This window comes from Pipistrellus hanaki, assembly GCF_964339955.1.
Source record: "Pipistrellus hanaki genome assembly, chromosome: 4".
NCBI classification, from domain to species: domain Eukaryota; kingdom Metazoa; phylum Chordata; class Mammalia; order Chiroptera; family Vespertilionidae; genus Pipistrellus; species Pipistrellus hanaki.
In genome coordinates, this window is record NC_140506.1 from 78167119 (window position 1) to 78182975 (window position 15857).

The 15857-nt window shown below is 46.0% G+C and overlaps 1 protein-coding gene across 2 annotated transcripts; it reads left to right on the plus strand.

The window, feature by feature from the left end:
- Positions 1-786: 786 nt before the first annotated feature.
- PSPH (phosphoserine phosphatase) lies at positions 787-13647 on the plus strand. Of its 2 annotated transcripts, none has more exons than XM_084880747.1 (7): positions 787-1003; positions 4556-4681; positions 7852-8010; positions 8191-8325; positions 8988-9133; positions 11396-11544; positions 13158-13647. In XM_084880747.1, the coding sequence occupies exons 3-7, from the start codon at positions 7871-7873 to the stop codon at positions 13263-13265; spliced, it is 678 nt and encodes a 225-aa protein (XP_084736873.1). In that variant the 5' UTR covers positions 787-1003; positions 4556-4681; positions 7852-7870; the 3' UTR covers positions 13266-13647. The 2 variants fall into 2 exon arrangements, with proteins under 2 accessions (XP_084736873.1, XP_084736874.1); XM_084880748.1 differs by having other exon boundaries at positions 793-1003; positions 4556-4690.
- Positions 13648-15857: the final 2210 nt, after the last annotated feature.

The window sequence follows — 15857 nt, forward strand, 5'->3', positions numbered from 1 at the left end:
AATATTGAACTTAAAGGCACATCTAACCAAAGAGCCTCAGGCCTCCTGCTTCTGAGCGGAGGTGTGGTTTTTGAGGGGTTCTGTAGCGCAGGGCAGGGGATCTGTGACCACGTGTCTCGCTCCAGCGATTGCATCCCCTCTGCCGGAGTGACCGTGGTGGAGGAGCCTGCAGGGCTGACTGGCAGCACCTGAGGCTCAGGGTTGTGTTTAGGGTGGGACCTCTCTGCGCAGCTCCAGCCAGCTGTAAGTATTCAAAGGGAAATGTTAGGGAGCAATCAGTTTTACTTATTGTAGTCAACATGAAAAAGTAATAGCTGGGCAAGTGACACCTAGAAGAAAAGATGAAAACATAAAGGGTGCAAAGGTTCCCTTTCTCATTTATGGTTTTCTGCATTTCAGTTGGTTTTAAACATGGTTTTAAACATTCTCTCGGGACCTACATTCCTACAAGAGCTTAATGTAAAAAAAAAAAAAAAAAAAAAAAAAAAAAAAAAAAAAAAAGGCCTCTACGGCTTCTGTGAGTCGCAAAGTCAGTGCAGAGGTCCCTGGTTTCTCTCACGTACCCTCATCCAAGCGGTGGTTCCGAAGGCCGGGTGCCCTGGTTCCGTCCCTGCAGGTGGAGCGGTGCGGCCCAGCGCGGAGGCGCAGCGTGCAGCGCGGTGAAGTGCAGGTCTAGGTCTAGGCTGCAGCGCGGAGCCCGGGAGGCAGGCGGGGGCGGGCCCAGGGAGCCCCTCCCCTGGGGCGGGGCCGAGCCCTCTCCCCGGCCCGCTCCGCAGCCTTCACTGGCGATAAAAGCACTTGCAAAACCGACGGGAGAGCACCGCCCCATCAGCAGATTTCAAACGATTGCCTGATAAAGGGAGGCTCTGCCCGGGTCCCTTCCCTCGGAACCGCGCGGCCGATCGGATCGTGGGAGCCGGCCCTCGGGCCCTGCAGAGCGGAGCTCCGGCCGCGGGAGCCCGGCGGCGGCGGCCCAGGAAGCGGCGGCAGCGGCGGCGGCAGGGTGAGTCCGGGCGCGTGTGTCACTGCGGGCGCCCGCTTCCCGACCTCCCGCCCGCCGCGAGCGCCGCCAGCGCCTCCCCGAGCCCGCATTTACTTTCCTTAATCGGGATTGGTGAAGTATATTTCACACGGGATCTCAAGGCTGTCTTTTCATCAGTTTACTTCCCTGTAGTTTTTCCCCCCGTCTTCCACTTGTTCCATCCCACTGCTGCCTGCAACAGCATGAATGAATGATGCAATCCTGCACGGGGGAATCATGTTTGCAGGACTGGAAAAAGCTCCGAAGGCAGGGTGGCAGCGTCTGACTTTGTCGTCTTCTTTCCCACTGGAATTAGAATTTTAAATAAGCGCTGGTTTATCGGAGACACGTTGTAGTTGTAGAGATACAGCCTCGAATGCGGAGTTAAATAATTATTTCATTCATACAATTATTTACTCTACCTTCCTTATGTGCCTTGCACGGTATGGTTAGATATTTGACAGGAGCCCGGCCTGTGGCTCAGTGGCTGAGCATGGACCTATGTACCAGAAGGTTAACACACGGTAGATTCTCGGTCAGGGCACATGCCTGCGTTGCAGGCTCGATCCCCAGCAAGGGGCGTGCAGGAGGCAACCAATCAGTGATTCATCATTGATGTTTCTATGTTCACTCTCCCTTCCTCTCTGAAATCAATTAAAAAATATGTTTTTTTTTTAAAGATATACTTTCGCCTGGCTGGCGTGGCTCAGTGGTTGTCCTATGAACCTGGAGGTCACGGGTTCGATTCCCCGTCAGGGCATATGCACGGGTTGCAGGCTGGATCCCCAGTGTGGGGCCTTCAGGAGGCAGCTGATCAATGTTTCTCTCTCATCGATGTTTCTAACTCTCTATCCCTCTCCTCTCCCCTCTGTAAAAAAATCAATAAAATATATATATTGGGGATGTGCCTGCAACCAACGTACATGCCCTTGACTGGAATCGAACCTGGAACCCTTCAGTTCAAAGCCGACGCTCTATTCACTGAGCCAAACTGGTTAGGGACAGTATAGTTTTTTAAAATATTTATTGATTTTATAGCAGGTATCAGTAATTCATTCCTTTTTATTGCTGAGTAGTGTTCCATTGTGGGGATATACCACAATTTGTTTATCCATTTATCTGGTGGTGGGCAGACGTTGTAGTTCCTATCATGAATAAAGCACCTCTGAATGTGTTTTCATTTCTATTGGGTAAATCTCCAGTAGTGAGGTTGCCGAGTCTTATGGGAATTACATTGTGAGAAACTGCCAAACAGTTTTCCGAAGTGGTTTTACCATTTTACGTCCCACCAGCAATCTATGAATTCCAATTAATTGTTCCATGTCCTCAACAATACTTGGTATTGTCACTTTTTTATTTTAGTAATTCTTCTTCCTTTTTTTGGTTAATCTTCTCCTGAGGATATTTTTAGAGAGAGTGGAAGGGAGGGAAAGAGACAGAAACATTGATGTGAGAGAGACATCGACCAGCTGCCTCATCCATCCTGGGCCAGGTATCAAATCTGCAACCCAGCCCAGCCACTGTGGTTCAGTGGCTGAGTGTTGACCTATGAACCAGGAAGTCAGGGTTTATTCCGGGTCAGGACACAAGCCCAGGTTGCCAGCTTGATCTCCATTAGAGGGACATACAGGGAGGGGGCAGCTAATCAATGATTCTCTCTCATCATTATTGTTTCTGTCTCTCTCCCTTCCTCTCTGTAATCAATAAAAATATATTAAAAACAAACCTGCAACCCAGGTACTTGCGCTTGACCAGGAATCGAACTTGAGACCCTTTAGTCTCAACACTCTATCGACTGAGCCACATCGGTCAGGGCTCTGACTTATTTCACTTAATATAATACCCTTAAGTCCATCCATGTTGTCGCAAATGGCAAGATTTCTTTCTTTTTCATGGGTGAGCCATTTTCCATTGTATATAGGTCTCACATCTTTATTCGTTTATAGATAGACACTTAGGTTGCTTCTACAAGTATATCTTGGCTGTTGTGAATAAGGCTGCAGTGAACATAAGGGTGCATATGTCTTTTTGAATTAGTGTTTTAGTTTTCTCTGGATATATACCCAGTAGTGGAATTGCTGGTCATAAGGTAGCTCTATTTTTAATTTTTTGAGGAACCTCCATAGTGTTTTCCTTAGTGGCTGCACCAATTTGCAATCCCACCAACAGTGCACGAGGGTTCCCTTATCTTCACCTCCTCACCACACTTCTTCGTTGATTTGTTGATGATACCCATTCTGACAAGTGTGAGGTGATATCTCCTTGTGGTTGAATTTGCATTGTTCTAATGCTTAGTATCATTGAGCATCTTTTCCTATGTCTATTGGTCATCTGTATGTCCTCTTTACAGAAATGTCTATTGAGTCCCTTTGCCCACTTTTAAAAATTGGGTTGTTGTTGTTTTTTGGTGTTAGGTTGTATGATTTTGTTATGTATTTTGGACATTAATCCCCTATCGGATTAATTGGCAAATTAATCATTGGCAAATATCATTGGCAAATACACCCTCCTCCCTTTCTCCCCCTCTCTGATGCCTGAGGACTTATTCCTATAGTTGATTTCTAGTTTCATGTCACTGTAGTCAGAAAAATACTTGATGTAATTTCAGTCTTCTTGAATTTATTGAGGTCTGTTTTATGGCCTAATTAACAGGGGTCTTCAAACTACGGCCCGCGGGCCACATGCAGCCCGCAGAGGAGTCTGATCCGGCCCGCCAGGTTTTTTGGGCAGTGAGCGCAGCTGAGGTGTTACAGTAGGAATTAGTAGTTCATATAGTCCGGCCCTCCAGCTCTCTGAGGGACCGTGATCTGGCCCCCACTTTAAAAAGTTTGAGGACCCCTGGCCTAATATGTAGTCTAGCCTGGAATGTAAACCATTTACTCTTTGTTTATTGTTGTTGTTAATCATCACTCAAGAATATTTCTTCCATTGATTTTTAGAGAGAGTGGGAGGGAGGGAGAGAAACAAAGCATCCATTCTGGTTCCCTTCCTTTCCAGCCTCACCTTCGAGTTTCCTGGCCTTAAACGTGTCCTTTTCTCTTTAGGTTTTCCTCATAGGTTTTACACTTTTACCCATGTCTATTTGCAGTTCTAATTAGGAGGACCGTGATCCCAGCGGTAGGCTTTGTTCCCCTGCTCGGCAGCGGGAGTCTCTGACTGTTCTTGGAATGCCGAGCGCTTTGACTCCTCAGCTGGGAGACAGCAGGGGCTGTTTCTTGTAGAATCCACAGAGTACCCTGTGGGCGTGTGCATTTTGTCCTCCCAGGGGGTCCTCTTCCCCTTTTCCTCTCCTTTGGACCCTGCTACTCAGAGGTAGGCAATGCCCTGTGGCACCTGAAGCTTTTGCAGGGTCAGAGCCCCAGGAGAGACTGTGTTTCACCCTGTCTGGTGCGGGGATGAGGCAGAGGTCAAGTGCGTCCGAAGGAAGCAGTGCTGGGAAACGGGGCTCAGAGGAGAGAGGGAAGCCAGACGGTCTCCCTCTTTCCAATCATGTGTCTGGACCTTGGTGTTCATTTCCTTGTACTTTGTTTCTAGGCTCTTTTTGCTCTTGTAGAACTCACAGGATCTCAAAGAAATCTGTAGTCAGAACCGTGTGCTGCACTTTTGCTGAGGAAAGAGCAGGAAGAGGAGCGTTTCCTAGGAACCCAGCGCTGGAGGAACGTGAGTCGGGTTTGTCCTTTGTTGTTGTTCTTACGTGTTTGTCTGTCAGGTAAGTAGTGTACTCACAGTTTTAAATGTTAAAAGCTGCCCGCTGCAACGTTTGTGGAACGCATAAAATCTCAGGTTCCCCCTTTTTATCCTAAAATGTACTATAAATGGGACCCCTAGTCCTAGTTACAGGGAATACATTTTTAAAAATATATTTTCATTGATTTCAGAGAGGAAGGGAGAGGGAGAGAAACATCAATGATGAGAGAATCATTGCCTGGCTGCCTCCTGCACGCCCCACACTGCGGATTGAGCCCTCAACCTGGGCATGTGCCCTGACCGGGAATCACACCGTGACGTCCTGATTCATAGGTCAACGCTCAACCACTGAGCCACACCGGCTGGGCTACAGGGAATAATTTGAACTCTCCTCTGATCCAGAACCTTCTCAGACTCCTTGGTTCATTGTTTCAACTGCCTAAAGGGCCTGAAACAGACTCACTCCATAAATAACACCTTATTTATGGATCCTGAATTTTGAATTTCATGTAACTTTCATGTGCCCATAAAAAAGAAATAGTCATTATGAACAACAAATCTGTAACTATCAACAAGTGAATCTAAAAACTCAGGGAATTAAAAAACCTGATGAACAATATTAACTGTTGAATATAATAGAATCAGAGGTATGGAAGGGGAGTGGACTGACGATTCTCGGGGAAAAGGGGAGAGGGGGATGTGAGAAGAGACTGAACATAAACTGTGCATCTATGGATGAGGACAATGGGGGGTGGGGAAAGGGCAGAGGGTGGGGTGGGAACCTGGTGGAGGGGAGCAATGAAGGGGGGGGGAGGAGAGGAACATCCGTAATAATATGAACAATAAAGATTTATTAAAAAAAAGAAATAGTCAGAGTCACTTTAAAATGGAGTCGGAGCCCTCATCCCAGAGGGACTGCCTTGCTCACCTTATGTCTGAAGCCTTTGTGATGTTAGAACAGGCACAATAACCTTTGGACGGGGCCTAACAGCATTGTGTCCCCAGCAACTGTTTGCAGAGATGACAAGAAACCAGATATTGTGACTTCAGGGACTGACCGGACTGAAAATCAACAACATTCTTTAGAATTAGCGCCCCTGTGTTAGCTTGTCTACACCTATAGAAATTCCTTCTGTTGGTGTAATCGGTCTCCTTTCCTTTCTCAAATACTCCTGGACTTCTAATCAGAACACTATTTACATTTCTTTTTGAATCAGTGCTTCCCAATAGCTATTCTTTTGATCTCAAATGCTTGTTGCCTTTCACTCTGGCCTTTTATCTTTAGGTGACATGTCACAAAACATTATTCTTCTGTTGATTTTTTTCAACTATTTTAAATGTAAAAACTTTTGGCCTGTGCACCTAAGGGTTGAGGTTTCCCTTTCTAGTCCAGGGCACATACCTGGGTTGCAGGTTTGATCCCTGAGTCCCAGTCAGGGCAAGTTCTGGAGGCAACCAATCGATGTACCTCTCTCACATCGATGGTTCTCTTTCCCCTCCCCTTTCCTCACTTTCCCTCTCCTCCCCTCCTCTTCTTTCCCCTCCATTCCCCTCTGAAAATCAATGAGAAAAAATATCCTTGGGTGAGGATTAACAAAAAAATAAAAAAACACTCTTCACAGGCCATACAAAAATAGGTGGCAGGCTGAATTTGGCCTACTGGCTGTAGTTTACTGACCCCTGGCTTAAAATTTTTTTTCTAGGTCAACTTTGAACTGGGTCATCTGCCAAAGGCATTGGTCAGGTCAGTTAGGAAGTGAGTTGGCCATCTCCTGTGAGTCTGTTTTCAGCCGATGTCTATTCCAAACACAGATTATTTACATCATTCATGTGGCCTTGTTCCTGACACATTATTCTCTTTGGGGGTAGACTGGTCTAGGCAACCTCTAGGATCCTGTCCATGATTCTAGTCCGATGCTTTTCTTAAAAATGAAAAAAACCTTAAAATAATTTTTGAAACTGTCCTCCATGGCTTCTGTGATGCTGTGGTCTCCCAGTGTTTCTTCCTGTGACCTCTCCTTTTCCTTTTATTTCCCAGGATCCTGACTGCAAGGTTCCGTTCCTGGGGGTTCTGTCCTCAGCCCCCTTCTCCCTCTTCTCCGCTCCAGTGACTGTCACCAGGCCACCCCTGCGGTCACACCCTGACACCGGTGGCTCACACATGCATGTTTAGCTCTGAGCTCCCTTCTGAGGTGTACAGCCTCTCAGGTTTCCCATTTCCTAAAGGTTAAAATCCAAACTCCCTAGCCTGACCCAAGGCCCCCGCTTGGTCTGAATTGTTTGTGCACTGCCCGGCAGCTTTCAGCACGTTATCCATTCTTCTCCCTCCATGTCTTTGGCCAGGCCTTTTCCCCACCTCTGCCCTCACTCCCCTTTCTTCTGGTCTCCATCTCCCTCCTTCCTGCTCCCAGCACACCCCAAACTGATACCCGGCCCTTTGGGAACCCACTCAGAGGGCCACCTGCCCCTCAGGATTCAGCTCATATGCCCGTGCCTCCTGGAAGTCCTGTTTCATAGATAGGATTAAATGTTTTCTTCCTGTGCCCATAGTATCTTATGTATATTTCTATTTTAGCACTTGCTGTGTTGCTGCTATTATTATGTCAGAAACAGTTGCATGTTGCTTGAACACCAAATATATTTACAAGTTGTCACCTTTAGTGGACTGAGTTGTTGGGAACAGACTTTTGGGTCTGCTCATCTTTGTAGCCCCAGAGCCTGATGCTTAGAAGGTGCTTAATTTGTGTTAAAAAAATGAATGAGTCGCCAAAACCGGTTTGGCTCAGTGGATAGAGCATCGGCCTGCAGACTGAGGGGTCCTGGGTTCGATTCCAGTCATGGGCATGTACCTTGGTTGTGGGCACGTCCCTGGAGGGGGGTGTGCAAGAGGCAGCTGGTCAATGTTTCTAGCTCTCTATCCTTCCCTCTTCCTCTCTGTAAAAAAAAAAAAAAAAAAAAAAAAAAAATCAATAAAATATATTTAAAAAAAAAAAGAATGAGTCCATGCTTTTGCGGGCTGTACTGAGTTTGATGTAAATCAAAGTACTTTGGCATTCGTAGGCAAAATTGAGCCATTTTATGCTTATATTTTATATCCGTAGACATATTTATCTTTTTATTTTTTTTAAATCTTTTTGTCATAGGAAGAAAATTCTTGTAAGGATGGTGTCCCACTCAGAGCTGAGGAAACTCTTCTGCTCGGCCGATGCGGTGTGCTTTGACGTGGACAGCACGGTCATCAGGGAAGAAGGGATTGACGAGCTGGCCAAGATCTGCGGCGTGGCGGATGCCGTGTCAGAAATGTAGGCCCGGCGTTCGCTCGCTGTCTGGAGGGCAGAGGGATAACCTGGCTGCTGTCAGTGGGGCTCTGGGCAGCACCGCACTCATGGTGGACGCTGTGGGAGTTGTGGGGGGGGGCAGTTAGGCATGTAAACATGGGGAACGGCTGACATGGCCGGCCTGACTGTGGCTCTTCCTCCTAGGACCAAGCGAGCCATGGGCGGGGCCGTGCCCTTCAGGGCCGCCCTCTCCGAGCGCTTAGCGCTGATCCAGCCCTCCAGGGAGCAGGTGCAGAGGCTCATCGCCGAGCACCCCCCCCACCTGACCCCGGGCATACGGTAAGAGGAACGCTGGTCTGGGTGTATTGTCTATCAGCACCTGCATTTTGGGGTGCATCCTTCTGAGGGCACCTCACCATTCCTTTATTTATTCTTTTAATGGGGACAATATAATAAGTTAATTTCCAAACATTTTTTTTTTTACTGTTGACGCTATTATAGATGCCCCCCATTCCTCTGCCCCCCTTTGCCCACTTCCAGCTCCCCAATCCCTCCGGCCACCACCACATTGTCAGTGGGCGGTGCATATGTGTTCCTTGGCTAATTTCTTTACCATCTTTCCTATCTAGGGCCCCTCACCATTACTTTAGGGTCCCCTTTCATGTGGTTCTTTTGCCACTTACATAAGTGACCGTGCCCGTGTCTGCCTTCCCTCCCTCCCTAAGGAGAGATTGAGTCTCCTCATCTTGTGCTTCTCGGTTTAAGGGCAGAATACAGCTGTGGAATGGTTTCCTAAAACCGTCAGGTCCCACCCTTTCATGTATAAGTGCATTTAGAAAAACATATATAAAACATCAGTTCACCAGGCAATATACTTTGTCTGATGTACCTTGGACAAATGCATTCATGAGAAAAAAAAATATGCAGAGATTTTAGATTCCGGTTTATGTTTTCTCTTTTGTATTAACCAGTGTTTGGTATTTCCTATTTCTTTTTTGCAGGGAGCTCGTCAGTCGCCTACAGGAGCGCAATGTTCAGGTTTTCCTAATATCCGGTGGCTTTCGGAGCATCGTAGAGCACGTTGCTTCAAAGCTTAATATCCCATCGACCAATGTATTTGCCAATAGGCTGAAGTTCTACTTTAATGGTAAGACTTGACTGGTAACACTTCCCCTTTCTCATCAGTTTTAGTTTTCAATATTCTAGGTCAGTGGTCGGCAAACTCATTTGTCAACAGAGCCAAATAGCAACAGTACGACGATTGAAATTTCTTTTGAGAGCCAAATTTTTTTAAACTTAAACTACTTCTAACGCCACTTCTTCAAAACAGACTCGCCCAGGCCGTGGTATTTTGTGGAAGAGCCACACTCAAGGGACCAAAGAGCCACATGTGGCTTTCGAGGCTCGAGGCCCGGTGTGCTGACTGCAGGGCTAGGGAATGTCTGCTGGAATGCAACCTCAGGGAAGAGTCCTCAGGGTTAAATACTGAGATAGAGAATTACCTCGACAGTTATCTTTCGCTCCTTGGAATCCTTTGCTTAGCAAAATACACTTAGGGCATCATCTCTCCTAGCTGTGATATTCATATAGTCATCTATCAGGATGCAAATGCCTGCACTTAGTAAACTGTTAATTGCCACGTGAGTCACATGACTTGTTTTGTTATGCTTTATATCTCCGTTTTATGAGCGCTCTCGTGTGTTTGAACCAATGTAGACTCAGGAAGGAGAGTTCACTCGTTAGGAAGTCACTGCCCTGTAGCTGCCTCTGGAGGTGCCTCTGGCCCTTTAAGGACCATCAGGGACCAGAGCTGTAGTTTTCTATTATCTTTTTGTTGTTGTTGTTAATCCTCACAACAAGGATATTTTCCCCGTTGATTTTTAGAGAGTGGAGGGGGGCGGGGGTGAGACAGAGAGAAACATCAATGTGAAAAAGACACATCAATTAGTTGTCTCCCACATGCGCCCCAACTGGCACCAGGGGTCTAACCTGCAACTGAGGTACCTGCCCTTGACACTAACACTGAGCAAACCGGCTAGTTTTCTATTATCTCAAGATGTCTCCAGTTACGTCAAGGGATGGCTGACATTCTTAAACCAAATAATCTTAATTTAACAATTTAAAATGTGTTAATGGAATACTTTCAATCGACATAAAGATCATTAGAGAAGATTATGGTAATACTGTAAGAATGAAATAATTGATCAAATATAAGTTGAAATCTTATCTGAGATGAAATTACGTATTAATTTATTTATAATTTTTAAAATATATTTTTACTGATTTCAGAGAGAGGAAGGGAGAGGGAGAGAGCGATAGAAACATCAATGATGAGAGAGAATCATTGATCTGCTGCTTCCTGCACACCCCCTACTGGGGCTCAACTCTGAAATGTGGGCATATGCCTTGATTGGGAATCGAACTTCAATCTCCTGGTTCATAGGTCAAGGTTCAACCACTGAGCCACTCTAGCCATATTACCGTGTTTTCCCGAAAATAAGACATCCTCCGAAAATAAGACCTACTTACAGGTTTCCTTCTGAGTGAAATATAAGGCATCCCCCGAAAATAAGGCCCCTCTAGGCTCTGTCTCAGAATGCTATTGGTCCACTGATTCTGAAAGAAATGGAGTCACAAGAAATTCACCAGGAAATTCAGGAATTGGATTGTTATGATGATGTTCCAGAAGATGATGACATGATTATCATTGAATAAATGAGTAAATTCTTGATACTGTAGGATTCACAGTTTATCTGGTTTGTGTTGACAACTACTGTACTGCCTCTGGAGGTGCCTCTGGCCCTTTAAGGACCATCAGGGACCAGAGCTGTAGGTTTCTACCTGTACTACCATACCATATACAGGTAATAAATTTCCTTTATTTTCATTTAACAATAAATGTGTACCGTATTCTTCTTCATGGAAAAATAAGACACCCCCTGAAAATAAGACCTAGGGCATCTTTGGGAGCAAAAATTAATATAAGACACTGTCTTATTTTTGGGGAAATAGGGTAGCTTTGCTGGGTAGAGTAATCTTGGTTGTAGGTTCTTGCAAAAATTAATATAAGACACTGTCTTATTTTCGGGGAAACGGGGTACTACTTCATGCTGATCTGCTACCTTAATGTGGCTTGAGAATTAATTCACTATAAGCTTAGAGGATAAAACTTACCCAATGCGGAACATAAAGGAGTGACATAAAGTGACATAAGGGAGTAACCTTGTATTTGTAATTTGAAAGCAAAGCTTGCTTATTCTGAGGAACCGGTGTGGGACTCCGGGCTGTGTCACTTCACTGAAGGCCATTCCTAGCTTTCTCAGTGACCTTAAGTGAGGGTGTCATCTATGCAAAACGCTGATCCTAGGGATAATTCTGAGTGTCTAACAGTTTTAACTTCTCTTTCAAGGTGAATATGCAGGTTTTGATGAGACGCAGCCAACAGCTGACTCTGGCGGGAAAGGAAAAGTTATTAAACTTTTAAAGGAAAAGTTTCACTTTAAGAGAATAGTCATGATTGGAGACGGCGCCACGGACCTGGAAGCTTGTCCTCCCGCGGTAGGTGACGGGCGTCCTGCTCTCCTCAGGCTGGGCTTTCGTTTTAGCCGATTTAGAACTCAGTGGGACTTAGGAGAGTTAAACAAATTAAATATCACCGGAAGAGAAAAAACAATCTACTCTTGCCGAAACCGGTTTGGCTCAGTGGATAGAGCACCAGCCTGCGGACTGAAGGGTCCCGGGTTCGATTCCGGTCAAGGGCATGCACCTTGGTTGCGGACATATCCCCAGTAGGGGGTGTGCAAGAGGCAGCTGATTGATGATTCTCTCTCATGGATGTTTCTAACTCTCTATCCCTCTTTCTCTTTTCTGTAAAAAACCAATAAAATATATATATATGTATTTTAAAAATTTACTCTTTTAATATGCCAGTTGACCTTTTGCAAACCCAAGAAAGGTTGCAAATAAGGAACTAAAAACTTTTCAAACGTTCAGCAGCCTCTAGTCCCTGCTGCACGGCCACCTCTTAGCCCAAGTGGGCGCTCAAGTAAGTCGGCTTTATTTCCTCCCATAATTCCACAGGTAACACAGCTCTGGTAACTCTCCCACATTTTTATGTCCCCTTATAATTGATAAACTGTTTCCTCACCCACTATGGCATTTAATCCTCACCACAGCCCTGGGAGGTGAAGTATGATGTCCTTGCCACTGCTTGGGAACTGAGGTTCATGCAGGTTGGATGACATGCCTATGTTAAAGGATTTTATTCTTCTGAATGAGGGGTGTTTTCTGAGACCACCCGGAAACAGGTGCTGTGTAGCCAGGGTCCTATCCTAAATATCAAATGTGTCCATTGCACATAGGACTCCGCCTTTAAGGTCTCACTCTAACTTAAAAACAGAACCAAAAACACAGGGGTGAGCTCTTTTACCACCTTGCTTCCTGAGATCTAAAAATGGCAGCCGCCTTTATAAAAGATTAATCAGAAGTGGTTAAAGATCTTTCTGCCACCTCATAACATGGCTTGAACTGGTTCAAGATAACACATTTTTAGATGATTTGCCACCACATCGGGGTTGACTAAGTACACTGGGCTAGCGTAATGAGGAAAACACGGACATAGAGGCAGTGTTCTCTCAGGGAGCTCCCGATCGTGTGGAGATATGAAGATCATACCTCTAGGTCAGGATTTGTAATTATCTTCCAAAATCACAAGTAGCCCGACTGAACCGGGAGGAGGTGTGTGCGTGCAGGTGTGTGGCTGGGAAGGTGCTCAGAGGCTCTGTGACCTGCAGGAAGGTTGGCGGCCACCACACGTGGGCCTGGCAGGCAGAGGGGGTGTGTCAGGCACAGTTCTGGGCTGGTCAGGGGCAAGGACCAGCAGGCGGGTGCTTTCTCTTCAGCCACTGCGAAGACCCCACGCTTCACCAGGCGGGGTGTTACCTTCAGGTCATGGGAAGCCTAGGAAGCTTCTGGGGAGAGGAGGGATGAGTCAGTGTCAGGACAGCTGGGTTGGTGCTGGCATGTGGAGAGGGCTGCCACGGAGGCAGGAAGCTCAGCGAGGAGGTTAAATTGGAAAAAAAAAAAATTAAAAAAAAATATATAAATTTTTTTGATTATTTTTTTCTTCTTTTTAAAAAGGCTTAACCCTGCCCCTTGTTTTGTCTTCTTAGGATGTTTTCATTGGATTTGGAGGAAATGTGATCAGGCAACAAGTAAAGGAAAACGCCAAATGGTACATCACCGATTTTGTAGAACTTCTGGGAGCACTGGAAGAATAATCCATTTTCATACAGTTCACAACTTCAGATTTTTAAAAAGTTACACAGTTTGATACTGTTTGTTTACAATTGCCTACTGCAACTTAATGGATACATTTTGGTACTGATTATCGGTACTTCCAAACTTTAGAAAGTCGCTTTTTCAAAAAAACTGTAGTTCAGTGTTATTACGACCATCAATTACCTGGAGAGTTTTATAATCTGAATTCTTTATGTATTTTCTTACCTTTATTTTATTTGAAGGTTTTTAAAAGTGGAGAGTAAATTAAACACCTTCTCTACTGAAAATGTGGATTAGGCAGCGAGTTATGAGAAAGTTAATATTAAGTGAATATTAGTTTTCCCTTTGATACATAAATAAAAGTTTATCCATGTATCAGAATGAATTTGTGGAATTTTTATTTCTTCCTGTCAAATGTATTTCAATACCCAATACTTCAAGTGTTTGCGTAGAAACAACCTCGAGGCAGGCAAGGGACCTGGGGATGGAGTGGAGGCCCCTCTGAGCGCAGGGCAGAGTGCTTGTCACGTGTTCCCACCACCAGGCCCCTACTCTCCCACCCGCCCCCACCTGCTGAGTGCAGCTCTGGGCGATGAAGGATGGGGGCACGTTTATTATCACTTGTAATTTGTCATTTAGGGAATGTTCAAAAAGGTTTAAAACAAACAAACAATGGAGTCTTAAAAGTTCTAGTCCTAAAAAAATGGGTATTTGATAACCACATGAATGGGGGGCGGGTGGGTGAGTAAGGGCCTTGTGGTGGGAACACGTGACAAGCACTCTGCCCTGTGCTCAGAGGGGTCTCCACTTCACCGCCAGGTTCCTTGCCTGCCTCAAGTAAAAGAACTGAAAACAAGTTTTACTCATTCTAACAGGGTCAGCACTTGCCCCTAAATGAATTAAGAAATTCTCCTAAGAGGATGACAGATGAACCAGGTGACTCTGAATGACCTGGAAGCCAGGTTCATGTCTATTCTGAGCAGTGCCAAGAAAAGGGAATTTCAGAACATGGCTTTCCAAGTATGAGATTATATGCTCTCCCTAGAGGAAAATCAGGTGTGGATCAGTGGTCAAAGCATCAGCCCACACACTGAAAGGTTGTAGGTTTGATGTCCAGCCCTGATCAGGGCGTGTGCGGGAGGCAGCCAACTGATGTGTCTCTCACATTGATGTTTCTCTCCCTCCCTCCCTCCACTTACTCTGAAAAGCAATGGAAAAAATATCTTCAGGTGAGGATAAAAATAAAAAAGATGGATTTGGGAAGAGGCAGGCAATGGGTACTGTGATTCAATAGAAGAGGCCAGAAGGGTTTAATATTGGAAATTATTTGAAAAATGTAGAATATAACCAAATAATCAAATTTGGTCAAGTAATAGAGTAATTATTTAGCCAAATAATCAAATCGGATGGATCAGATTTCCTTCCGCATCAGAATGTCTATGCGAGAGACATGAGCTGGGCTTGGCAACATGTAAATGAGATCCCCAACAAGGAGGCGCTTGTTCTGCGGCTGTTCCTCGTTGTGAAGCTCCTGGCAGCTCTCCGAGAAGCGTCGGGCGGCATTTGGACTTGGCAGGGCCGCGCTCTGGCAGGACCAGGCAGGCCGGGCCTGTGGAGGGCGCTGGGAGCTGCCTGGGCTTTGCCACCACCCAGCGTGCGTGAGCTGGAGCAGGTCCTCGCCGCCGCCGGGTAGACAGAGGCCTGAGGAGCTGTGGCCCCGTCGGGGCCTGCCATCCGCAGGGAGTGGCCTGGACTGAAGGTGCACATTGGATTTGGCTCCGAGGAGTCCGATCTGCTGAGGAGTCGCGATGCCCACAGAAAGCCTTTCAGAGCAGCGACAGCCCCTCCTCGCCCACAGGCTCCCAGCTCCCAGCCAGGGGCACAAAGGCAGCTCACAATTCCTTCTTTGTTGTGTCCCAGGGGTGAGTTTGAAATGAGGCAACAACTGGCTCACCTCTTTCATGCTTTTTTCTTTTTCTTTTTGGTTAAGATCTCTTTTTTTATTCATTAAATTAACTGTGAAGAGATTTATAACATGCACAAATCTACTAAACATTAAGCAGTTTTTTTAAAAAAAATTCTTTATTGTAAGCAAGTCTTTTTGACTCATGGGGAACCGCTACACAATGGCTCTCCCAGGAGTGAGGTATGTGGCTTGAGGCCCTGGGACGGGACTCAGAGGCAGCGGAGTTACGTGGCTTCCCATCCCGTGACACGTCTGTCTTGTTATCAACACGGCTTATGTAAACAAGTAGCAGTGGGAGTCATAAAATGAAGAATTGAAGTTTGTCATGGCATTAAGTTGAAAAAAGTCCCTCAAAACTTTTATTTGGTTAGAAAACCAAGGCAAGCCCGTGGCCTTCCTCCCCTTCCTCCCCTCCATCTCCTGAGGACGGATGCCTGCTAGGAGCCTTCTCTCTTGTGCTTGGAGACACGTGCTTCTGCGGGAGGCTCACCGCTGCCACTCCCACAAGCAGGGGCAGGACTAGGGCTGGGCAGGGGCTGCAGGGACTCAGGTGGTCAGCCTCGGGAAGGGACGGCTCGCACGTGATAGCTTTGCCTCAGGATCTTTATGATCAGGTTCAGAAAAC